General features: G+C 33.0%; 1 protein-coding gene across 8 annotated transcripts in view; it reads right to left on the bottom strand.

Moving 5' to 3' along the window:
- PCDH11X (protocadherin 11 X-linked) overlaps positions 1–26,562 on the bottom strand; it is a 667,170-nt gene that overhangs the window by 577,948 nt on the left and 62,660 nt on the right. For all 8 annotated transcript variants that reach the window (XM_023633704.2, XM_070258690.1, XM_070258691.1 and 5 more), the window contains one exon: positions 12,944–15,439. In XM_023633704.2, coding sequence (XP_023489472.1) covers positions 12,944–15,439 — 2,496 coding nt within the window. The remainder of the gene's footprint in view (positions 1–12,943; positions 15,440–26,562) is intronic.

Here is a 26,562-nt window from a genome sequence, read left to right as displayed (position 1 = left end):
AAAACCCTATGCATGCAACTTAGAAAGAATTTTTCTATCATAATAAAGACAAAAGAAAAAGGGCTAATTTAAGAACTATGTGGTTTATTTTCATCTTGTCTATTTCTAGGAAGAAGGTGGTGTATTGCTTTCAGTACGTGTGCCAAGAAGTGCATTCCAGAAAGATATATACATATCTTCATATATCAGTTATGTATCACGTGTTTATATGTTAGTTTTGAATAGGGATATGTAGTTTCTGAATTTTCAGGGCAATCTACCATGTTATAATTTGGACTTTATCTACATTTGATATCCCGTGGTTTTCTCCATCTGTTCCTGTTTTCACAAAGTTGCTAGCTTTCATTTTGAGCATGGAGGGAAAGAGATAAAATGATTTCTAGTTGGGGTGACCATTTCATCTCAGTACTTCAGTGATAGTATTTACGTATACACAAGCACATTTAAACCAGAGTTGTCAAATCAGTTCATTATGATTCACCATGGAAAATGTTCCTATATTGAGGACAAGAAAGCCTTTTTCTTGCCATATTTTTCTTTGAAGAAATGTCACATTGATATGTTTCTTTTTGCTAAAATGCATAAAAAAGAAGTATGTCGTTCTGGTCTCTTGTATATGGACTATGTTAAGATCAACAAATGGGTTAAATTTTCCCTTTGAAGCATTATATGGTTCTGGTCTCTTGGTATACGAATTATGTTAAGATCAACAAATGGGTTAAATTTTCCCTTTGATAATTTTTATTTTAAGTGTAACTCATGGCCAGGAAATGTAACAAGAATTAAAATATCTGAGGTAAATATTTAAAATCTTTCTAAAATTAATGGAAAAAAATGATGTAACAGCAATTTTCCGGAAATAGTTTCTAGAAACTAATGTTTGAAAGGTGATATAATCTAGTCATTTACTTGAGGTTTTTAATTTTATAAGAATTATGTAAGGTTAATGTTAAGAAACAGGAAAGATATTGAAGAAAAGGATGCCATCCAGGCTTCTTTCATTTTTAATGTAATCACAGGTAGCACTCTTTCATTTTTATCATATTCTGTCTGCTATTAAAAATGTTTGTTTTCTTGCCTTGTCTCCACAATTACACTTCTGTTTCATAGACCACGGCTTAGTTATATTTGTTGTCCCAACAGCAGTGTCTTAACCAAAGGAAGTGCTCTAATACAGTTCTAGTAAATTGTTCAGATTTATGGAAGCATGAAAGTGCGTGGTATGGTGAAGGAACAAAGGGTAAAGTAAATGTGACAAAAATATGGGACACAAGGAGTAGTAAGAGATATGGATGAACAGTTAGACCTGCTTAAGATTGTAAAATCCCTTGAAAAGTACAGTAATTAAAGTTTTATTCTATATGCACTGGGGAAAGTCTTGGAAGCGTTTCTGTCATAGACTTCACTTGGTCAGATCTGTGTTTTAGATGGAGTATTCTGGGTACAGGGTAGAAAATGAATTGGACAAATGAAAGTAGGGAGCAGGACAACCTATTAATAGTGGAACAGGTAACTCATGATGAGGACCTGAATAAGGAAGTGGCAAAGGGACAAATGTCAGAGGCATTTTACAGGCAAGATAAACAGGATTTGGTTGCTACTTGGATGTGACCGAGGAAAAGAAAGTGTTTATGAGTTTGACGCTTCCTAAAATGGGTCAGGTACGTGCTTGCTCAGCTCAGATTTCAAGAAATTTGGAATGAGTACCTAATACATACTTGCGAGATACTTTACTAGCGGTATTCACACACACAGACTCACCCCCACACACACACCCCCCCTAATTATTATGATAAAAACTGATGTTTTTGTATTTTGTTACTTTAATGTGCTTTTATGTTTTCTTTTAATATTTCTTTTCCTTTTCTTTTTTTAACCTCATATACTCAGAAATTTTCTGCACTGGAAGAAAACAAAAGTGTTTTTTAAACATACTTTCAGTTAAACTCCTTGGATGAGGAGCTTTTTACACTAAACCAGGGGAGAACCTTGATTGTCCCACATCCCTACCGACTTATACCTCATACCTCACCACAACGACCGTGATTCTCTACATTGTGTTGCTCATAGTAGGAATTTGAGAAATATTTAATCTCATTTGAACTCATGGTAAACGCCATTATCTAGCATGTTCTATGAAATATGGTGGTTAATAAGTGATACCATATTGCCAATATTCAAATAATATGACTACAATAAAATGCACAAAGCTAAAACTTTAGGAAATATGAGTCATTTCTGTCTACTTCATTGCTTTGGGTTAATTGAAAAAGACAAGTTATCTCCCAATGTTGGTGAACAGGAACGCCAGTATATAAAGCTCTGCTTAATACAACGCAGATAATGAGTTATGACATGAAACTGTAGGATGTTAGTGTGCTAAAAATTATTTTAGAATCTTAGATGATGTTAATGACATTGGTAGGCCCTGCTAACAAGAAGCACTTCAAAAAATATCAGAAGATATGTTATTGCAATGCAGAAACAACTTTATTTATAGGTATTTCACTTCATACAGATTACACACACTTTATGCACTGAAATTACATCAAATACAGCCAGTGTTAGTATCTACATGTATTCCAGTTGAAAGATACTCTATAATATTCACTCTACTATATTCACACAAAAACCTGTTTATTTTTTTTAAATTACAGCTGCAAATAACAAAGCAAAACCAAAATTTTACAAGTGACTGCTGTGAATGCTCTTATATTTTAAATCTTCAAAATTTTAATGTTACACAGCTTTTCTTCAATCACTGTTCTTAGTACTAGCTCCACTCAAAAACAGAAATGATAATAAAATGTACACATTGCCCAATCTGAAAACTGAACTTATTCTCATAAATATTTTCATGATTTACGTCAATCCATAGTTCACACTGATCTGTTTATAAAAATGTATGTGTGTATATCCATAGATAGGTAGATATGTATGCATGTATATGATTATAGTAAATCCATATCTTAGCCTTTTGATGGAAACATAAACCCACAAAGTTGGAGACATAAGAAATTGAAAATCTGACACTGTACAGAGCACTAACAGAGAACTGCCTATCTCGTTTTTGGTTTCCTAAGTATTAAAATTAAATAAGGTATTAATGCAAAATAGAGAGGATTATTGTAATGGAGTTTTTTGTATAGGTTTTAGTTATACCAACTGAGCAGAAGTTGACTATTACTGAAGGCAAATTTATGTTAGCTCTTTTTGTGCAGAAGAAGTAGAATCTGCACTGGTACTTAGGAAAAAGCAATTTAACTTTTTAATGTATAATTTAATGTTACTTGATCTGTGATGATTCAGAAAACAGGGAAACTCTATGAAGAGAAATACTGCAGTTACATTAGAAGCAAAACAATTTGATTAAAAGTAAAAAAGACGTGAGTACGTGCTTGCGATGCACTAAATATGACAAGAGCTTTATTAAATGAAAGGTGATGTATAGGAAGATATAAGGGATACAGGATGATTGTAGTTCAGAAGTGAGGCACAAGAGTTTAAAAAGAGAGGGAATGACATCATAAATGTAGATATATAATCTTTGAACAAGTTGTCTTTAGCTTGACGTTTATATCACTTTTCTCTGCTAGAAATTTGACAAACATAAATATATACACCTACTATATGCAAACATATATATGCTCATACACACGATAGCCCATTTTAATCCCACTATATTACAACTACTTCAACACCAAATTCAAATGAATTTTTCTCTAGACATGATTAGGTATATTAATTTCTAGAGTTTGGTATGTTTATCTGTCAATTCTCATACCTGAAAATACTTAGTTGCATGTTCCCTATCATTTCTATAATTTGTGTGCATTTTGAAATAAATACTTGTATAGCCTTATAAACAACGAAAATTTATATATGTAAAGTTGAATTGTAGCACCGTCTTGAATTTTGTTGCTAAATGTTATCAATTACCTTAGATTCAGTTAAAGATAAGATAACTTTATATAAGACGTCAAGCTCTTTTTTCCTATCTAAAATGAAACGGTTCTGATATTATTCTGTAGTATTAGATAAAGTCTGTGTCTTTACAGAGTCAAACAATTTTGTCAGGTAGACAAAATATCCCCATGTTTAGTGAAAGATTGTATTTTGCCTCCAGAAGTTTTGGAATCATGTAGACAAAGCCATGACACCTATCTGGAAGTGAACTCAGCACCTTCTCTTGAATAACTGTATCTGTGTGAAAAAATGTAATTATTCACTCTGAACATCATAAATAAAGGTATACAATTTTCTGCAAAAAAAGGCACCCAATACACAGTTCTGAGTGATGCGATCAAAGGAATAAAATTAATAATGAAATATAATGTCTAATTTAGGAGCTCATAAATTAGTTTTCCAGAGTCCATGCAATTCCATTTTGTGTGTGTGTGTGATTTTCCCACCTTGAATATGAGACTAGGCTTGTGTTTACATACTAAAAGAACTGGTAAATTTTTTCAAAAATTTTAATTACTTCAAGGTTGTGACACTGAACAACTATTTGAATTGTATTGAATTACTGGGAATATTTTTGCATAAAGTGATAATGTTTATGATCAATTCTCTTTAGTTATAAAGGTTCATTGAAATGTTGATCTGCATTGATTTTGAAATTGAGGTTAGAACTGATAAGTAATAAAACAAGTAAATATTTTAAAGTTTATTTTATGGATTTCTGAAAATAATATTTTTCAGCAGAGTTGTATATTCATTTACTTCTAATTACCACCAAATAGATTAAAAGTAGTATTGTGTAAACTTTTTCTAAGTATCTAATGAAAACATTATTTTGTTATCTAATGTTTTTGCCACGTAGTAAGACAAAAAAAATAAAAATGCTTTTAAAAGTCAACGGCATTTTAAAGAGAATAACATTTTATGAAGTAAATCAATGAATAATTAATAAATATAAGGCTCCAGGACAAGGGAAAAAGTGCAAATATTTCTAGAATATCCACTGAAATACTTCATTTTCATTATTACGCCAATTTGACTATCTGAAACCTAATGAATTGTGATTGTTTCACTTGACAATTACTTTTGTATGTGTGGATAATTAAATGTAATTAACCACTTAAAAAGGACAGCTAAACCAATTTTAATTGAGAATATCTAGAATATGAAAAAGGTAAGAGTTGGTTATGAGAATTCTTGGAAATAAACTTGCTTTTTCATTCTACAGGAACAGATATTAAGAAGGCGTTCCTTTTAACTAAAAAAGTTTTTTCACCAAAATTTGATCTTTTTACTGAAAAGGGGTTAGTCTCATGGTGGAGATACATAGTATGCCTGTGTATTACACTATCAACTAATCAAGCTATACTATTACATGAATTTTTCCAACCAACATCTATAAAAATAAACAATATGCATAATAAAGTCAATTACCACTATGTGTAAAAAATCCTGCATGTAAAGTTTATAATATAAAAAGAACAGAATAATTCTGTAATTTTAAAGTGCACCACTTGCAAAGGTTACAGAGCCTTTAAACACAATTACTAAGTTATAAAGAAAAACTTGCTGATATAGCTTGAAATAAAAACAAATAATTTTAAAATCCTTCATCTAAAATCTATCTATAATTTCCTAAATTTTTCGACAATGAATGTGTATTGCATGTGCAGTAAAAATAAAAGCCTATGGCTACCCTAGAATTTAAAAAAAATCTACTCCTAATTCTAAATACCGCATAAAACCATGGATGTCATGTATGGATACCTATAATGCATGAAAAAATAAAATGCACAATAGTTCTTTTTAAAAATGGTAATTATATACAACACATACAGCTTTATATCATCACAGCACCTTTGAATATGCTAGAAACCTAAATATGAATAATATTTAAAAGAGACAAAAACTAAGCTTCACAAAATCTAGGAAAACATGTCTATTACACAAGAGCACCTATAGGAAGCATTTACAGAGTGTGTTTTAAGTTCACAAAAGATTTTTTAAGATTTGCTTGTCCTGTATCATTTCTGTTAAGATCAGGCTTCGTATCACACCTGACTAGACACACAGTTACAAAATCTAATTGGACAGTGACGAGTACAGGCAACAAAATAATAAAATGAGGCAGTATTATTTTGTGTTGAAATTAAAAGATTAGTAAAATACTGTACAAAATAACGGTTAATTGATTGAATCTAAATTCAACTTTTAAAAATTATTCTGAAGTACATGTATTCTCATTGATAATGTGGACAGGGTAGTCAACAAAAAAATCAGAAGATGCAGACATAAAAGATTAACTGATGGCTAGAATTAAAATTGCCTTATAAATTTTTAAATTTAAATTATTGAAAATAAAAATAGTTTGAGAAACGTAACGGCTTGAATGATCCTATTTGTAAAAATAAACTTCCATATTTAAAGTAAAATGAGGGAATGTATTTCACCAACTTTTTTTCAATTTATGCACTTTGCATTTTAATCAAAAGAAATTACTTCTTTGAGTGATTGCAATGGTGAAAGCATACGGTACATTGTAGTTTACCAATTAGATAGTCTACTTATGATTCAATAGACTAAGTGCACTAAAAGTTCCTTTTCTTTGTCTGTGACGACTAGTCTTAAGATATGTTTTCCTTCTGTCTTTATTCACTGACTAGAATAAGAGCTAGAGAGACCGTGAAGGACATTTCATTGGGAATATTCCAGGAGTCCAATAATGCCAACACAAGAGATGGGAAGATATCTGAGACTTTGTAAGCCAAAATGTAATAATAATCGTAATTAAATTAAAAGTGCCACCAAATCAACTGATAAGAAGGAACCGGGTAGGAAAATACATATTTTCGTTCTCTCTGGCTTTTGTGGAAAACTGGTTTCAATGCTGTCCATACTCTTCTCAAATGGTAATATTTCCTCAAACATAAATAAAGGACAGATCAAGCCTAGTTAATTAACAAAAGTAGGATCCATTTTCATCTATGGCAGACTTTTAAATATGGTTAAATTTCACTCATCATTATTCTAAATAGGTAAGTATTTTAGCCTTAAAGAGCAGGGAAGAAATCAGTTGAGAAGTTCCTTTCCTACAGAAGTTGTATTCTGAGGGATGGAGTCACTTACAGCTTTAAAAATAGTTTTTGGTTTCATCTTTGCAAAGATGACACTCATAGAACTATTGAGGAATGCTTTATTTAGAGATTCTGGATAACTATTTCAAGACATTTTCATCTTTATGTATACAAAGGAGTGATTAGGAGTTTTTCTTATTACAGTCATAAAGGGAAGGGTCACTGAATAGGAAGAAAAATGAGGTATTCTCCCTTAGCTCATAGAGTATGGAGAAAAGGAGAGATCAGGGTGGTCGTCATGCACCACTTAAAATGCATTTATATAATAATTGCGTGTACAAATGGTCAGGAGGTCACAGTAGTTTATTATGGGACACTTGAAATGTTGATTCATTTTCTCGGGCATCATTTTGTTCCCAACCAAACTGAGACTATGGATTTTGGAAACTCCTACTCTTAGTATGTCTTGGTACCTGCAGAGCACTGACTCTAGGGGTATTATACGTTGGCTCAATTTTGATCTTAATTTATTTGAATTACACTAATTTATCAAGAAGAAATAGGAGAAAATTATAAAGTTATTCTATGTGAGTAACTTTCACAAAGGTAAAATTTAATTTTAAGTATTTTTCTACAATAGTTGTTTATAAGTATGCAATATAATATTGTAGCTTACACGACATTTATTATTACCAGTAAAATAGCTACACTCACAGTCATTATAATTAACTAAGTAATGTTAAAAAGCCAAATAGAAAGTATGTTCAAGGAACTTGACATCACTGGAGATACAAGGGATTCTGTATTGAGTAAATGGGAACACTAAATTTTAACAGAAACCTGTTTAAAATATTACTTACATACCAAATATCCAATAATTACACTAATTTGAAATGCTAAATGGAGCATAAACCTCTTCTAAATACCTTTACATCAAAGAACACTTCAAATAATACACTAATTTAATATACATACATAATAGGCCAAATCCTATTAACACTTTGCGAGGTAATATGATACACAATGAAGCATTTGAATGAAAATCCAAGAAACATATGTTATGTCATGATTATTAGGGTCCTTTATACTCCCTTTTTGTCTCAAGAAATCACGTTTCTTTCAAAAATTCTGTTAGTAGTGTTAATAAGTCAAAAGCAGCTTAAAGAATATGGCATAAGATTGGGATACATCATTCTTTCCTCAACAAATTTAATGTACACCTAATTTGAGGCATTTAGTCGTTTGTGTATGAAATGAATTAATTAACATATTGTGAAAAATGAGTTAATGTTAAAGGGCAAATTACTCAAAGCAATGAAATATGTTCAGTAATTTAATGCCAGAGAAATAAAATATATCTATTTAGATGTGACTCTAGGACCTTATATTTTCATAGGTGTTTTCAAAATTAAGATAAAATATTTTAAAATATCCTATTTAAACCTTTGTTTCTACTCTCATATGACTGTAATTATGTTTCATTATCCAAGAAATATCATTACTATTTTTTTTCAAAACATCAGGGAGTATAATGAACTTTACATTCTCCTTTTGATACATAAAAACGGAAAGAACTTCTTTCTTTTTCAGTATTTATAGAAAAAGGAAACATGATTACAACAAAAATAATTTTTAATGACTAACGTAGTGGAACAACATGATTACGATCAACACAAAAACCCAATAAGATTATTTTATATCATTCAACTTTTAAGAAGAGTGATGGGTAATTATAATTATTTTCTCAGCAACACCATATTAGTGAATATTTTCAAAAAAATGAATTTAAATGTTGTTGCGTTTTTGGTCATAAAAAAATCTCTTGCCTTGGATACCTTTCAGAGGGTAGCTTGGATAGCTCAGCTTCACTTCCAAACTCCCGGAGATGATGTTTAACCTCTTCAGAAATCAGACATGGCAAGTAGTTCCATGTTTCATTATTGACATATTAACCATCAGTTTGTACACCAAGACAGCATTATATTACATCACAATTGTTGACATTCAGAGCAAGCAAATGGAGAAACAGCATGATTCAACTCTGTTATTACACTGAACTGTTTCTTCCACAAATTTTAAATTTTGATTGGAAGATTGCAGCTAAAGTAAGCATAAGGTTCAGTGGGACATTATTTTTAAGGTGGTTTTTGTTTTTCTTGCCTTTATAATGAGAAATCCAGATTAGGAAATTAATGATCTTGGCCAAATTTTGAAATTCGCAAATCATTGGAATTTTTTGGAAGGGGAATGGAATTATGTTGTTCCTAGAAAGTTATATCTCACTGCAGATTTCAATAGTTGATGTCCTGGAATCAGTCTAGGACAAGAAAAATAACACGTTATCAAAATCAGATGGTTGTGTTCTAGGAGTCTAAGTTGCCAAGCATGCTATGTAGCTAAAATTCACATTACTAAAATACAGATGCACAAAATCAAAGTTACTGAATTTAACAGTAGTCAATACCAACCCTATTACAAGCTAAGTCAGACTCCTGTTACCATTTTGAATCCATGTATAATACCTATAGCGTGGTTACATCCACGAATTATAACCGTGCAAACATTCCACCACTGCTTTTACCTCATTTCCGAAACTGCAAGACTATCCCAACTCCAATCATAGAAATTTGTTACAATTTTTCTTTTTTTGGAAATGAAGGACCTCAAATACACATCTAAGACAGTAACAGGTACATTGAAGACCCTTAAAAAAAATGGAACTTTCATTTTTATTCTCCTCTCGATATCAGAAGTATGTAGTCTTCACAATATTTTAATGGGAGAGTTCTGTTAAGCAAGACTTGGTTTGGGCAGCATCTCTTTTATATGACAATTTTCAAAATTAATTCTAAAACGACTACGCTTATTATTTTTCTAGAATCATACCAACCAAAGTCTATCTGCTAGCTCTGAAAGATGTTAATAGAAGGGAAAGTGTAGAATCATCTTTTAAATTTCATGTTTTTCATTTCTACTACAATATATACAAAAATGCCTTCCTGAATGCTTTAAAAATGTATGCCAAAGAGGGGCATCATAATCACCAGGTATAAATGGTTTTGTGCATAGATGCATTTCTATCTAATGAATGTTCCATATTTTTTCAGAACTTCAGAGTTAGAAGTAAAATCTATAGAAAATATTTTATTCACTTTTTAAAATATGAAATTTCTGATAAATTCCCTTGTAACCTACAGCCTGCTATAACTATTTCATTTCTTCACTTTCATATTTCTATTAAGATGAGTAATTAACTAAATGTAAATATCATCCTAAACTCTCCTTTTAGAAACGTATTTCTTACTTTGTTTAAAATCAATTGGAATATTTCTGCCTTCTGCTAACAGCAATACTTTATTCCACTGTCAGAATTTCCTCAGGAACAGTGAATTTTTATTGTGTTGGCTGACACATTTCCCCATTTTGTATGATGTTACTTTAAAAAGAAGGCACCTACTATATTTGAATTTTTAAGTACATAAGTTCTTTTTCTGTGTTCACTTATCTTATTAGCAACCTCGGTGAATATAAGATGCCTCTTCTGGAATTAAACAGAAATTGAAGAGTATATGGAAAGGGTGAAAACATTGCAAATGTAGCACAAAATATAAGAATTCAAACTTTTTTAGTGTCATATCAGTCTACCTAAGTTCACCAATTCATGTCCAGAAGATATTTAGTAATTAATCTGAAACAACTGTGAGCCAATGATGTAAATTATACAATTTACCTATTTTTAAGAGGTGAAAAAATAGAATAAGTCATCTGAGAATTCATTGATTCTAAGATAGTCCTTTTAGCTAATAAAAACCTAACAATAACCAAGAACTCATTCTCACTAGTATTTATTTTTAATATTTTGCCTATCTCATGAAATGATTTGTCTTGTGTCTAGGAAAAGATGTCTTAGTTAAATAAAATAAAAAGCCATCATGAAAAAAGTTAATTTTATTGACTTTTTAAGGATTACAAAATATCAAAACATAAAAAAGTATTTGGAAAATGCTTCCATTTTTTCTTTCATCCATGCCTTGTTTACTGTATGTTCAGATACTCAAATAAAATATCTAGCTCATAAAAGATCTCTATGCCTTCATAAATGATTGAAACGAGAATTTGCTCTTTTAACTAACTTCACGGATCGATCTATTAAAAGTGAGGATCTTCAAACGTAATTCACAAACCCCACCTTTTGTATACAGCGTCAAGGGAGTCACAAATCTAGCCCAGGGAAAAGTGCTGTTAGGATACACAACACAAATAAAGGATATTTTTCTGTTGAGAAATGTTTCCAAGAAACAAAATAATAACAATAAGAATTAGAAAATGAGAGATCCCTTTTGAATGGTTAAATATAAACAAAAACACACCCTGAGGAGATGTTAGGCATCTATCATGTTTGTCACCCATCTAAGATCCACCTTGGTAGGAAAACATGGGGCTCCTTCGAATGTAGAAATAACCACTGCCCTGTAAACCCATTCTAAGCATAACAAAACTTTCTACAAAGAGGGTAGGGTTCTATTTTACCACTTGAAATAACATAATTATGGACCTATTGTAACAAAAACTGCACCCACAACTGAATTACTATCTTACCTTTACTGTGTGATTAAGAGAGAAAGGTTAATGTTATCGTATAATCGAACTATGCATACCTTTAAATGACCTCAATCCCTAAAACTATGTCCTAAACTACGGAAAATTATTTTCATTGTTAGTTTGAATCCTGACAGACTTTAATATCTCTAACTTTGATGAGAGAAAACTTATTCTCTTTCATATTACTATTATTTTATTAAGCCTGAATAGGGTTTCAAAAACCTTTATTTACTGAAACTGAGATGAAGAACTTTGTAAGAATAACACAGACAAAATGATAAAGTCAACAAGTGGCATGACTTCGAGAGAAAAAATGTAGATAAATTCCATCATTTGACTTTATTAAGGAAATAACCATACTTAAATCATTTAATTTACTCATGTTTTGCTAGATAAATTTTTATTCATTTCTCCACTGAATACAGATAAAAAGCACTATATAAACTGTTGTTTTCATAACTTTATTGGGTGTTAAATTATTGTACATAGATTTCTTGGGTCTTAATACGCCCATATTTTCCTTCGGGCCCATTAGAGAAAGCAAACATATTTCATTTTCGAAAAGTCATTATCTTTTAAGAACGTCTCCTGAAGGGCTCTCAATACCTTGCATAAATAGGCAAATACTTAAATGGATATCTAAAATAGAGATCTCATATATATTTCATTCTCTGGCTTGAAAATGAGAGTGAATAGCATGACTTCCTTTTCCTAATCCCATTCTTGCTGCATTGTGTGGATATAGATTTTAAGAACCAGAAAATAGTGAGTTCCTAATCTGAAAATGACACTCTCTTTTCATTGTGGGTCTTGGGGCCATGGCGTGTAAGGAAGATATCTTGATGCTATTTGATTATCTTGGGCAGACACAGATTTTTTCCAAAGTGAAATTGAGATTCTCAACACCATTATTAAGACTCGCTTCTTCAAAGCTTTACTGTGATGCACCCAGTCCCAACTGTTCTGATGCTCATGCACACAATGGTACTGAGGACAGTGCCACAACCCTTTATTGTGTTTTTCCAGTACATTCCCCAGCAAGAAATGTCATACTGCCATCTACAGACAACACTGCCCCTATCATAATCATCATTCTACACCCAGTTTTCCCACAAGCATGAGTCATTTTGTGCTGATTTTCTACCAAACTTAAAATGAATCCATATATCTGTTTGGATACTTCTTCACAATATGATTATTTCGATCCCTGGTTGAGTCAATAGATTCTGTAAAGTTCTATTTCAACTGAAACTAACTTTTAAAAATATAGTTAGAAAGGTTAGTTAGAAACTTGGATTACCTACCGGTCTGGTGTGTACAGACACAGGGGTCTTGAAAGTTGTCACTGGATAGCTGCACTCAGAAACACTGTAGGGATCAGAACTGCTGGAGGAGCACTTGGAGATGGAATCACAGGCCACGAAGGTGTTATCAAGAGGCAGTTCCTGGATGATGTGGTGCTTCGAATTCAGAGGAGTTTCCGGCTGGATCTGAAAGGCAGGCTGTGGGGAGGCAGATTTGTAGTGCCGGGCCAAATCAGGGCTGTCAGGCTTGAAAGTAGTAGGTGTAGTGCCCCAGTTGTACTTGCCCATGGTTTGCTCTTCCAGCTCAATGGGAAGGTCTAGTGTGACACTGTTTCCATCGTTGTCAGCATCATCTGCCTTAGTTTCTTCAATAGTGACAAAGTTAAGCAGCAAGTTCTTAGGGGCATGCTTCTTCTTCTTCTTCTTCTTTTTCTTCATCATTATCATCTGCCTGTTTTCTGGGTTTGGAGTAACCCATTCAGAATTCTGTTTGTTTTTCTGAGCAGCCTTAAGGTGTGGTGATTGGCGGCATCTTACTACAGCAGTGATGAAAATAACAAGAATGACAGTTATAGTGCCAGCAACAATGGCAACCATGATCTTGACATAGTCACTGGTTGGTGAGGATGCATCAGCTGTCTCAATATTTTGGGTTACTGGTGTTTCAATGTTTTTGCGTACCAGTTCATGTATCAGGGTAGCATTGGTCACTGACTCATTCACGAATAGATTAACAATCACAGCACTGAAGAGAGAATCGGGTTGGCCTAAGTCCTTAGCTTTGACTACCAGTCTGTGTAAACCAAGGTCTGAAACAACACATTTCTCCTTCAGTGTAATGTTGCCTGTTGTTTGGTCGATTATAAACAGACCTTTTGTGTTTCCTCCTACAATGCTGTAACGGAGTTCTGCATTCATTCCAGTGTCGTTGTCAACAGCAACCACCGTGAAGACCACTGTGCCTGGATTAGTGGATGGTAGAACTAATTCATAGGAGTAGTTGGAAGAAGGAACAACAAAAACCGGTTTGTTGTCATTGACATCAACCACATTTATGGTCACTTTGGCAGTTGAAGAGCGTGATACCCTACCACCATCCTCAGCCTTTACATAGAAAGTATAAGATTCTTGTTTTTCTCTATCAAATGAAATATTTGGTTGGATGACACCAGTCTGTGGATCAATGGTGAAGTCATCATTCACATCTAAAATGGAGAGAGTAACTGCAGAATTTTCTCCATAATCAGGATCAGTTACAGTGATTAGTCCTACTGTGCCATGTCTTGGAAGGTTTTCTGGGACATAGAAGTTGTACTCATTGTGAGTGAAAATTGGACTGTTGTCATTCTGATCAAGAACAGTCACTAAGACTGTGGCATTGGTCGTTAAGGGTGGAATCCCATTATCTTTTGCCAGAACTGTGAAGGAATATTTTTCCTGTTTTTCTCTATCCAGTTTCTTCACTGCAGTCAGAATGCCTGTACGACGATCCAGATTAAATTCAGATGGAGCATCAATGCCTAGCAGGTAACTGATCTCAGCATTACGCCCACTGTCTGCATCCGTTGCACTTATTTTTGTCAGCTGGGTGCCAGGAGAGTTATTCTCAGGAACAGAAAGACTTATGAAAGGCTGGGTGAAAACTGGAGCATTGTCATTTTCATCCTTTACTTTGACGAGGAGCATGGATGATTGATTCAAAGGAGGTTTGCCAGCATCTGCAGCCAGTAATTTAATGGCATATTCTCTTGTGGACTCATAGTCAAGATATGCAGCAGTCTCTAGGAGGAACTGATTACTAAATACTGGCCTTAATCTGAAAGGGACTTCATGATCTGTAAAGCATGTCACTCTACCGTTATGGTCAGCATCCTTATCTGTCACAGTTATGAGAGCAATTTTGGTGTTGAGTGGAGCATTTTCTGAAAGAACCACGGTGCCATTGATTGGATTGATGATGTATCTTATGTCAATTGATGGAACGTTATCATTGATATCTGTAACATTTACTAGCACCATTGCTCTCGCTGGCATCAATCCACCATCACTTGCTAAAACCAGTAACTTGTGGTTTGGTGATTCCTCCCTATCCAGGGGTTCTTTGATTGTGATAAGTCCAGTGGTGGTGTTGAGGTGAAATAGCCTCTTGGCGATGTTGGACACTAGATTGCTGAAATAGAACTGAATCTTGGCATTTTCACCTATGTCAGCATCTGTGGCGTGGAGCTGTGTCACTGAAGTACCTACAGGAGCATTTTCTGGTATACTGACTTCAATTTCATTCTCCTTGAAGACTGGGCGGTTGTCATTTGTATCAGCAACACTTACTTGCAGAATAGCGGTACTGGATCTTTGAGGAAAACCACCATCTTCAACCTTTACTTTCATTACATATGTATCCTTCTCTTCTCTATCTAATTCTTTTTGAACAATCAGTTGTGGCATCTTGTCTCCTTCTGGGGTTTCAATGACATCGAGCCCAAAAATACTTTGACCCTGGAAAAGATAGAATGAAAACATATTTAAACTTATGTTATTATGTAATGAGACGAATTTTCAATTTCTTGAAGCCACATGACACAGGATCAGGTCAGAAATAAATGCCCGAAGACTTGAATTCTAAGTCTCAACTCTGCCTGTAACTAATATTGTGATCTCAAGCAAGTTGCTTAATATCTCTAGGCACTTGTAAAATTAGAAAATTGTGCTAGAAGATGTTCTGAGGGCTTTTCAGGTCATAGCATTTTATGATAATAAATGTCACTCATTTATGTAAACTATTAAAATTTTCAAAAGGAAGAAGTATATAGAATTTTAAAAGGAACTATCACTGTTTCACATGATGAATGAAGTCATCAGAAAACTAATCATGGTTGTTCCAAATGAACCAAAATATTTTACTGTAGACTCCAGTTGTCCAGGATGCCTTTTCACCACCAAAAGTAACAATCAAGCATAAAATATTCATCCAAGACAATAGCACATATATCACATCTAATAAATACAGCCAGACCCTTTGGCAGAGGGAGAAAATAGACGAACTCTGATAAAAAATAAAACCCTGTGTAAAATACACAGAATTTCCTTTTTATTTTTTACAGAAACAAGTGTCAAAAATGAAATTTTCTTGGAGATTAGCAACATAATGCTATTTAATTAACTTTTTTAACAAGCAAGCACAATGGACAGAAACTCACATGTAAACATGTTAAATTGGAAAGGATAGCTTGGAACAGCAACTATATTCCTTTTATGTTCATGAAGTCAGCTTATAGGAATATTTAAAAACAGTCTCCTCTGGTTCTGGCTTCCCCCAAAACCTCCAAGGAGGTGGTTCAACTAATACGAAACTGTAAAATACTTGCTCATTGCACATGGGCTCTCAAGTGCTGCTGCTTATCAGCACACAAAGGGTCTCACACTCTTAACAAGTCTTTTAAATAGTCAAACATCTTAATTTTGATAAAGTCCAATTTCATTAAAAGGAAATACGAATTGTAAAAAGTCCCCTATTTGGACTGCAATAAGATGAACCCTGCACAGATAAATAGTGATCTTGCTAGCTGATGGAGGAGTAGTGTTGACTGACTCTCAGGGGCGGTCTTATCCTATGTTACTTGTAGCACTTTGACAGAAATGAATAAGATAAAAAAGTACTGGAGGCTGTGAAGAAAAGATCAGAAGGCCTTAAGATTCCCAGCACGTGGGTGATTTAAGACCTCCTGCGTGTACACGCATGCACGCAATGCACGATTGTAATTTTTAATTCTCCAATCCATTTTTTAACATAAAAGTTACTGACACGTGGTGAGGATCAGTTATTGATCTCTCATTTATGTGCTCTATCATAAAAGAACAAGATAATATCTGAGGGGTTTTGTTCATAAGTTTTGTCATGCCAGTGTCTAAAATAAAATCCTAAAAGTTACAAACTAATAAATGATATCAAGTTTTCAGGGAACACTAGAATATATGATGAGATTATCTATTCCTATTATCTTTTTCAATTTTCCAAGTTGTTATAATTGCCTATATATAGTTTTGTACAATACTCAAGTACAACTGTCTTTTTCCTCATGAATTACTTGAAGATATTTATGCAAATTTTTGGACTTTTTCTTTTGTCCTGAGAGTCATTTACACTTTTATTCAAATCCAGAACCATAATATATCTTGGTGGAAGAATTACATGTTTATTACAAAATTTAAGGTGGCATTTCAGAACTATTAATTAAAGTCATCAGTTAGCTCCAATGTGATTTTTTTAAAAAAGCAATGTGTATTGGTAATGTCATTTTTAATTCATACAACTAAAATGAGCATTCTATTCATACTTTATTCCTATAAACCAATAAACAATCTGCTTTTCTTTTAATAAAGTATATAGCAAGGGAAGCATTTTTCATCTCATATCTATTTACAAGTCTGAAAATTAGCAAACAAATCTATTTTTCAACTGCACAATTTAAGAAAATATAGAATTTTATAATAATAATATTAAATTAAATAACTATAGTGTTTGTTATAATTTGATCTAAATAAACATAGTAATTAATGATAATTTTATTTCTGTAATGATATTTCAAAAGGCTTTTAGGAAGGTTTAAATTTAGAATGTCTCATTTATGACTAGGAAAACCGGTTTCTAAATAGCACTTCATAAAAATCTGTGGAACTTAATACAATTTTGTTAATTCTTGGCATGCCAATATGGAGTGACTATTATGGTCACAACATTCTTCTAGGCACTGGGGATATGGTGGTGGGTAAACATATTTTACTAATGTAATCGAAATTAAATTCTAGCTAAGAGGAGAGAAGAATCAATGATAATCTAAGTATTTAACAATGATATTGTTACTAACAACTTTACATTAATTAAGAGAGTAATTCTATCTTTTTTCTTTTTTTCTGCTGAGGAAGATTAGCCCTGTGCTAACATCTGTGCCAATCTTCCTCCACTTTATATGTGGATTGCCACCTCAACATGGCAGACAAGTGGTATAGGTCCACACCCAGGACCCAGACCTGTGAGCCCATGCCACTGAAGCAGAGCCTGATGAACTTAACCACCACACCATGGGGCCACCCCAAGAGTAATTATATTTTTAATGAGAGCTGTACAGGGAGATTATACAGTATTATTAGAGGTTCTTTAAGGAGAAACTAGCATATATCATATAGTATAAAATGAACAAGTAAATACTCTTAAGTTCTTGACTTTCAGACCCAAAGATCAAACTCATGACTATAATACATCTTCGAAAAAGAATATGCTAGTTTCGATTTTATGTATTTGTTTGCATATTTTGTGCTTGTATATTTAGAATTTAGTCTTATGTTTGCCTGAAATTTGAATGGACCTTTGCTTTTCCAAGCAAATGAAAGCAAGTTTATGTAGATCAAAAAATCCAAGAACAGCATGTTCATTGTCTTTTTTCTTTTTATTCTTTTAACAATAGGAAGTATTTATTGAACATCTACTATGTGTCAGTCATCAAAGAACAAAGTAATGACTAACTTTCTTACTTTAATTATTTTTAAGTAACGCCTTTTTTTGGCCATTCATCAGTCTTTTAATTATTTCATGTGAAATGACAGTAATCTTAAAAGATAGATATTACAAATTCTCAAGGTGATGAGATATACATACCAGATAATGTATAACGTCCATATTGCTCCTCTGTCTTCTATGACTGCTCTGTACAATATGATAGCGATTAGCCACAGATATTTAAATTTAAATTTTAATCCATGAAAATTAGCTGAAATCTAAAAATCAGTTCCTCAATCTCACTGGTCACATTTTAAGTCCTCATAGGTACATGTGGGTAGTGGTTACTGTGTTAGATAGCACAGCTATAGAACATTTCCATTTCACAAAGTTCTATTGGACTGTACTTTTCTAAGATGTCATAACATTTTTCTTAAACAAAACTTAATGTTCAGTCAGGTGATTGCCTGCATACCCACGCAGACAATTGGAGCTCTACAAATGACTTGTATTGTCCAAAGAATTTGAAAAGGAGTTGCCCACGTATAAGACATAAATAATTTTCAACAAAGTTTTGGCCACAGATCAAAGTTTGATGCCAAAGTGTAGTGCCAACATGAGCTTACTATCATTATTGAATGTCTATTCCAAGATTGTTCCTCTGTCTTTTCTCCTTCAAGAATAAAGAATGACTAACACATGGATCCAACATTAGTTCTACCCCATGGCAGTTAGCTCAACAGACATTCATACCCACGTGAGCAATGCAAAAACTGAAGCCCTTTGTCGTATGTTAGACCATGACATGAGAAAGGTGTGGGAAAGGTAAAAGAGAAAATAAAGATGTATGGGTCCTTAATTCATCACCTCACTAACATTAGCACAGACATATCCTATATACAAAAAAAGTTAAAAATTGGGGATAATTGACCTGTAGTATCCTGAATTCCAAACCTACTTAAAATTATTTCCCCTCGTTTATAGGGACAAATTATACCTGAGAAAACCCTTGAATATCTCTCCCAAACGTTCATCCTTTGGTGAGGGCACTAGCTATCACTCATATGTGTGCATCTCTTGGTAATTTACTTAAGCCTTAATACACTAATGGATGTGAGTGTAGTGTAAGATGGCATCAAGTTTCATTTATATGTATAATCTCTAAGGACACGGCACTTGGCATATATGAACACATTTAATAAGCATTTGTTAGATGAATAAATGCATGAATTAAAAGGATAATTCCTATTTTAAAAGACAGAAGCAGAAAGAGCAGAGTTTGGTTGTTCTTGTTTTTAATTCTCAGTCTCTGTAGGAAGAGGAATATGCTATCATTGTTGACCTAGGGTTTATTTTTTTTTACTTTAATAAAACTGTCCAGAAAACAATTTCAGAATTATTTTATAAAACAACTGTTTTTTTTCTGTTAGAGATATAATAAGCTAAAGTGTCAATCTCTGGTAAAAATTTATAACCTAGTTGTAAACTTTTATTTTCAGAAGAAACGATGACAAGCACTAACCATGGTAAGTGGCCAGGTGCATTACTTATAAAATATAAAACCTTACATATGTCAGTCACACACATATACAAACAATAAAAAGAAAAAACAACTCAGAGAAGAAAAAAGCATACTATATGAACTGGGTGCAACACACTATATGTTGATTTTGGATTCTGATATCTTAAATGACACTGATCTCAAGTACACAAAATTGTCAAATCTACTTCAGGTTAAGAAAAATGTATACACTTTCTACTAACCTCATGTAATGCAAAAGACTTAATTGCATTTGTGATTGATATTTCTTACTAAATTCAAAAATAAGCTTTGAGTTTGCAAACCCAGGACAAGAACTGCTGAAATAAGCAAGCTGTGAAACTCATCTGAGACTTTAATTCTTTGTAGGGATTTGTAAAATCAAAGAAGAGAAAGTTAGTCTCAGATATGAAACTTCCAAGAGAAAGACTCTTGCTTTTGAGAAAAAGATGAATAAAGGATAATTTGTTGCCAAATTAAAAGCTATATTTTTTGTCTATTGTTCTGGGAAAGAATTAACTGAACCAGTGTACTAAACTTTAACAAATTTGACATGTGCGCGTGCAAGACACCACTTCCTTGCCTTTTGGAAGGTCATAAATAACGCAGCACTTCCATAGCTATCAATCTGGTGCAGTTGCCCAGAAAATGCATACAGTACCAGTAAGTACTAAAAATGGTTCCTAAGAGATTGCGTTCTGAAACTGATTAAATAAAAGCTATTTACTCGGTAGATCGAGGAATACTGGGGGAAAGACTGAAAAATTATTTCTGAGTTTTACTACTTCTTGATTTATCAAGAACCAACCTAATTTTTTTTTAATTTTTCACTTTTTTCTTACTGTTACTGATACATCTTTGGACCAGAAAAATGCAACGACATAGTTTCAGATGGGTAAAACCACAGAGATATGACTATTTTAGTAAACAGTAGGGAAATAAATTTAATATTCTTAATACAAATATAATGGGTGCTATAATAAATTTACTTTAATTCCATTAAAAAGTTTCTTTGTTTACTATAGGCTGCCTGCAACTGTCGGAGAGAATAGCAATTGTTTCTTAACTATTCAATATTGTGGTGTCATTTAGATTCTATGCACTATTTCTAGAACATTTATTTCAGCATTCATTTGTAGCATTGTCAAGGGAAATACAATAAAAAATGGATTACGTGTAAAATGACCTGAACTGTTAGTCACATATTTGACAATAACCTTGAAGTCACCAAGTCCCTCCCTACTTTCTTCATATTAGGGAAAGGAGAGTCACGTGTTTAAGAAACCATCAACTCTCTTTGGAAGAAATAAATTTACATTAAAATATTAATAGCAGTGGTGTTAATTTTGGCAAAGCCGTGCACAGGGTTTAAGATATCACACACGTTAATTTTATCTATTGGGATTTAACAAAGCCTATATGGTAGTACAATGATATTCATAGAGTAAGGTTCTTCTTTTTTTTTTTTAATGTTAGTTCCAAGAAAAGAAATTCCTTCCATTGACTTTTTTCCCCTCTATTTTATGAGATTTCAACACTAGGAACAGTTTGCTTTTGCTCTTTGACAAAAGAAGGCACTCAGGAAGGTTCTTGAAAATGATAGTATTTTTGTCCTAAGTTCTGTCTTAAAGTGTATTCCCCCCTTACTTCAGGATTTTTTTGATGATATATGATAAATAGCCTTCATTTCCTTTTTTATACCCATGTGTCACTGTCACTATTCTGTGTCCTCTATCTGAGAGAATAATCAAACCACTTGATTATATTATTTGGAATGAGCACTCGGATTGAAATGCTTTAAAGTGTTAACTTAAATTCATAATGTTATGAACTGGAACAAAGGAGATTTAATGGAAGATATCAGGGTGGTTATATCCATGAGAACAGATGGATATTGAAACAAATCTACTCAGGTTTCCATTTTTCAGTCTATTCTTCACGTAGATTTGAAAAGTCAGATTTTGACTTTCAGGAAAAAATGGAAAATCTTAAACAAATGACTGAATATGAAATATATAAATGAAACAAAAGACATAATCTGATTCATTCTACTAACTTCCTATGAGGAAACCAATCATTTTTTACTAGTATGTATAATAATTCAGCATTGTTTTTCTTACTTGTTCCATTTGCTGCTTGCTTGCTCTCTGTCTCTCTCTTCAGCTTTTAACACTTGCAAAGACTAAGTGTGCCTTATAACATGGAAAACTTTAATACCAGGCAAATGTTTAAAATACAAATTGGACTTGATCCCAGAGATTTTAATGTTTTACATTTTATTTGAAAATATTTTCTTTTAAGGAATATATTTTCAAGTATATGATTTTAATCACTAACTGCTTTTAATTGAAAAGACATGCAAAACAAATGAAATGTCACTCCTAATTGTTGTTAATCAGCTCTTTTTATCAGCTGCTCCCTTGTGCTCAAGTTAGATGAGCTGGATTCATAAGGAAACAAGAGTACAGTATATTGAATCATTACATACTAGTACCAGAAGGGACTTCAGATATCATTTAACCTTCCTTCTCCTTTTGCAAAAAGAACACTGAGACTCGGTGAGGTTAGGTGACTTGCTCATGATCACACAGCTAGTTAATTGCAGAGCCAGGTTTGAAAGCCAAGTCTCTTGACTTTGAGTTCAATAGTTTTAACCGCAGTTACTACTCAAAGAGGAGGCCTTATTGATGCTGGCAAGAACTCTTCTACTGTGGAGAGCTCAGGGGCATGAGATAATCATCAGATAATCGTTATGCAAAAGACAAACAAACAAACAAAAAGCTGTATTTCTTGATCCCTATTGAACCACTGACAAAAGGTTTCTTCTTTGCACCCTTCAAATCTACTCTACTACCCTAAGGAGTAATATATAGTGAAAAAAGAAACCAAAGAAACACTGTCTAAAATATAAAGAGTGTCGTTATTTCCAAGCACAAATTAAGATGAGTCAAATTCTCAAAAGAATTCACCATCACTCTTTTTTAATAGTTAACATAAAGTATTTTACATTTCATGGAAGATTTTCTTAAAATTTCCTTTAAAAATATTCTTAAAAAACCTTTCTAGAAAAAAACCCAAAAGCATTTTATATTGCTGCATATTTTATCTAATCTTTTGTTTAAAAGAAGCAAGGTGATGATCTAAAGGTTAATTTTAATTAAAATTCATGATTAGGCTAAACCATATCAAAACATTAGCCATCAAAAAACAGAAAATATGATCTTTCACTAATAGGTGCTCTTGCAAACCTAACTGATTTCTTATTAATATCAGGAAGGTAAAATTCAAGATGCTCCTGGTTCAGTGTGACAGAGAAAACTTCAGGTAAAGACAATCAGTACATAAGGGAACTCCAGCAGTGGGAGGAGGGTAGATACTGTCACAAAATTTAAGGTCTTATAAATCTATTTTATCTTTTAAGTCTCAGAGCTTCTTGAATGGTTCTGACTCTGATTGGTTCTGCCCTCTGGATTGTTAAAAGTTCTAAACCAATTTCTGTTGGACTTAATCCTCAAAGTCCAGAAATCGAGTTTTTTCTAAAACATAATTTCAGTTTCTATATCATATGGAGAGGCCTTGACTTCTGTGTGTTGGGGCCTCTGAATATCAATTAAATGGATGTCACAATAAAGATGGTGGCAAATTTTTTTTCAGAGAAGTTAAGTCAATGACAATTTGTCCATGGATCACGTTCTCTTGGAAATTGGCAATCACTGCAAGAATAGTTCAAATCCCTTGCTTTTGGGGGCAAATAGAGTTTCAAATGGGCAAAGATGGCTCATTCTAATCAAGGCCTTGCTATATAATTGGAAGTCATTAATACTATCATGGGTGAACTGCCAAATCTTGTGGATGATATATAAATATTTTGTATTGTTGGTCACTAAAATATTCTTCACATTTATGAATATAAGTATCAGATTTCTCAGTGATATGGTTTTTCAGAGGTAGGATGTAGCCCAACAGAGTCAAATGTACATGGTGGAGGGGGGTTGTTGTTGAAGGATGGCATGAGAGGGGCAGCAAACTTGGGTCCTTTTTCCCCTGCACATTTCAAATGAACCAAAAGGGTAATTTGTTTTCCAAATGGAGGTGAAGGATTGTGAATCTCACACATGGCTTTTTACAATTTAGACTTTAACACAAATATATATTCTTCTTTGTTGAAGGCAAGACTGGGCAACGAATGGGGGGCATTGGCTAGATGTGACATGCATCTGGTGTAAGGGATAATGAGAGAGAGAAATGTTCAGGGCAGACAATACTAGGTCATGTGCAGAGGAGAGTATCTTGTCTACCAAATCAGAGAAAGCTCCAGGTGAAGCCATTTATGGTCAGAGTTATTTTCATAGTCCAAGGTCTACCCAGTTAGCACTAACCCCATGGGACATATCTCAAGATGTTATAAGGGCCTTACTCCTGACCCATGCTTTCCTGTTTTGATTTAGAGGGGAAAGGAACTCATGCTCATTTGCCCAAATGTTTTCTGATTCTATTTTAGAAGGAAGTACCAAGTCCTCTGAGATCATTTGTGATTCTTCCTTATTACCCATGTTTTCAGCAAGATGGAGAGGTGAAGCCCAAACCTCTCTGATGGTAAGTAATTGATGAGAGTCATTTTCTAAAATCATCAAATAAGGGGTCATCATGAGAAAATTCATTATCTTCATCATCAACAGTATCATCATCATTGCCGTTATCCTCACCATAGTCATCATCATTATTATTGTTGTAGTAATTTTCATCCTGGGAAGGCCACTACCTCTTCTGGATAAATATCAGAGTCTTGACAAGTTTCGTAGGTCAAGACAGATTTTTTTACAGAAACACAAGGAACCAAGAAAGTCAAAATAACTTTTAATATCTATTCACATTTGAACGCTAAAATATATAAGCCATTGCTATCTAAATGAATTATTGGCAAAGTAGATGACAAAAAATATTTTTACCACTGCCTTCCACTAAAAAAAAAATCATGTCCTCTTAAAGTAGCTCCATGATAGGAAAAAAAAGCCATCAGTGTTCTATAAGCATAACTATGTTTTTATATTTAAAGAATCTTTCTTAACCTACTCAAATTTACCAGAAGTATTTAATATAGGCAAATACTATGCCCCATGGCACTGATTCTAGGAGTGATTTAAATTATGTCTGGGATCAGTTTGAATTAGAAGAGACAATTATATTTTCAGACTACTAGTAATTTTTTTCCTCAGGTGCACTGAATCACACTTTTAATCAGGGCATCGATACACTATAATATCTAACCTCAATCCAGAGAATAGTAATGTTCATGAAAGTTTTCCAAAATTAATTAAGGTGATGCCTTGAAAGGCAGAACCAGTATTCTTATGCTGCAACATCCAACAACTGTGTGAATCGATCAAACAACTGAAACTTCCAGTCTTGTTCAATTAATCAGTTCTTTACAAACTCAGCCAGTGACAAGCTTAACCAAATTAATCCCAGTTTTGCTCATTGAACCATAGATATTTTCAATGATGAATAGCATTTTAGATAAAAATGATCGCAGACATATGGTCAAAAATATGTTTTTACGCCCCACAATACTAGAAGAAAACAATTATAAAATTTAAGCTAAAAACAATTTATCATAAATAAATCCATTAATAAAAAGATTAGCTTAATAAATGCTTTGTGTGTGTGTGTGTGAGGAAGATTGGCCCTGAGCTAACATCTGTTGCCAGTCTTCCTCTTTTTGCTTGAGCAAGACTGTCGCTGAGCTAGCATCTGCACAAATCTTCTATTTTATGTGAGATGCCACCACAGCACAGCTTGATGAGTGGTGCTAAGTCCACACCCAGGAGCTGAACCTGCGAACCCTGCAGTGGAGTGCACGAACTTAACCACTATGCCACTGGGCCGAACCCAATGAATGTTTCTTTCAACAAGATAGTCATATTAGTGCTATCATACACTGATGCAAACTGTGTTCCATTTATATATCTTCAATTAGTTCTTAATTTGCCTAATTCTAGAAGATGTTAATTTTTATCATTTCTTCTTATCCTTATTAACAATAGCAAATAGTTTTTTCAAAGTTTCCTATTTTAATACTCTAATAATTCTTATATGACCATGAAATCAAATTAGAAAAATAATGACTTTACTAGTGAAAGAATAAACTTTTCTTTACTAGCTGATCTCCTTTAAGTTATAACACTTTTATAAACAAATATACATATCAATTTTATTCTTCCAACTTTTTATTCTAAGATTGGAAATTAAAGTAGCAAAGGACACATATATTTGAGTAACATAAATATTCAATTTTTGAAGTGGATTCATTGCATAAGTTAAGATTTTGCTAGTGTTAATAAAAATATATTTTCTTGATATGTAATAAAACAGAATAAATGTTGAAATACCTTTGCGTGTTAACGAATTTTTTATCCCATCCAAAATCAGAAGAAGAAAATCATCTCTCAGGATACTCTACTCTATCATTTAGCATTGTGTTCCCTTTCTGTTACATAAATAACAAAGTAACTTTTACGTTTAAAAATATCATAATTTTGCAAATTACAATAGCATTCTTTTTATAAAATCTCTTCCTATCAAAAA

Source organism: Equus caballus, chromosome X (genome assembly GCF_041296265.1).
Source record: "Equus caballus isolate H_3958 breed thoroughbred chromosome X, TB-T2T, whole genome shotgun sequence".
Lineage (NCBI taxonomy): Eukaryota > Metazoa > Chordata > Mammalia > Perissodactyla > Equidae > Equus > Equus caballus.
This window is presented reverse-complemented; position numbering and strand designations above follow the sequence as displayed.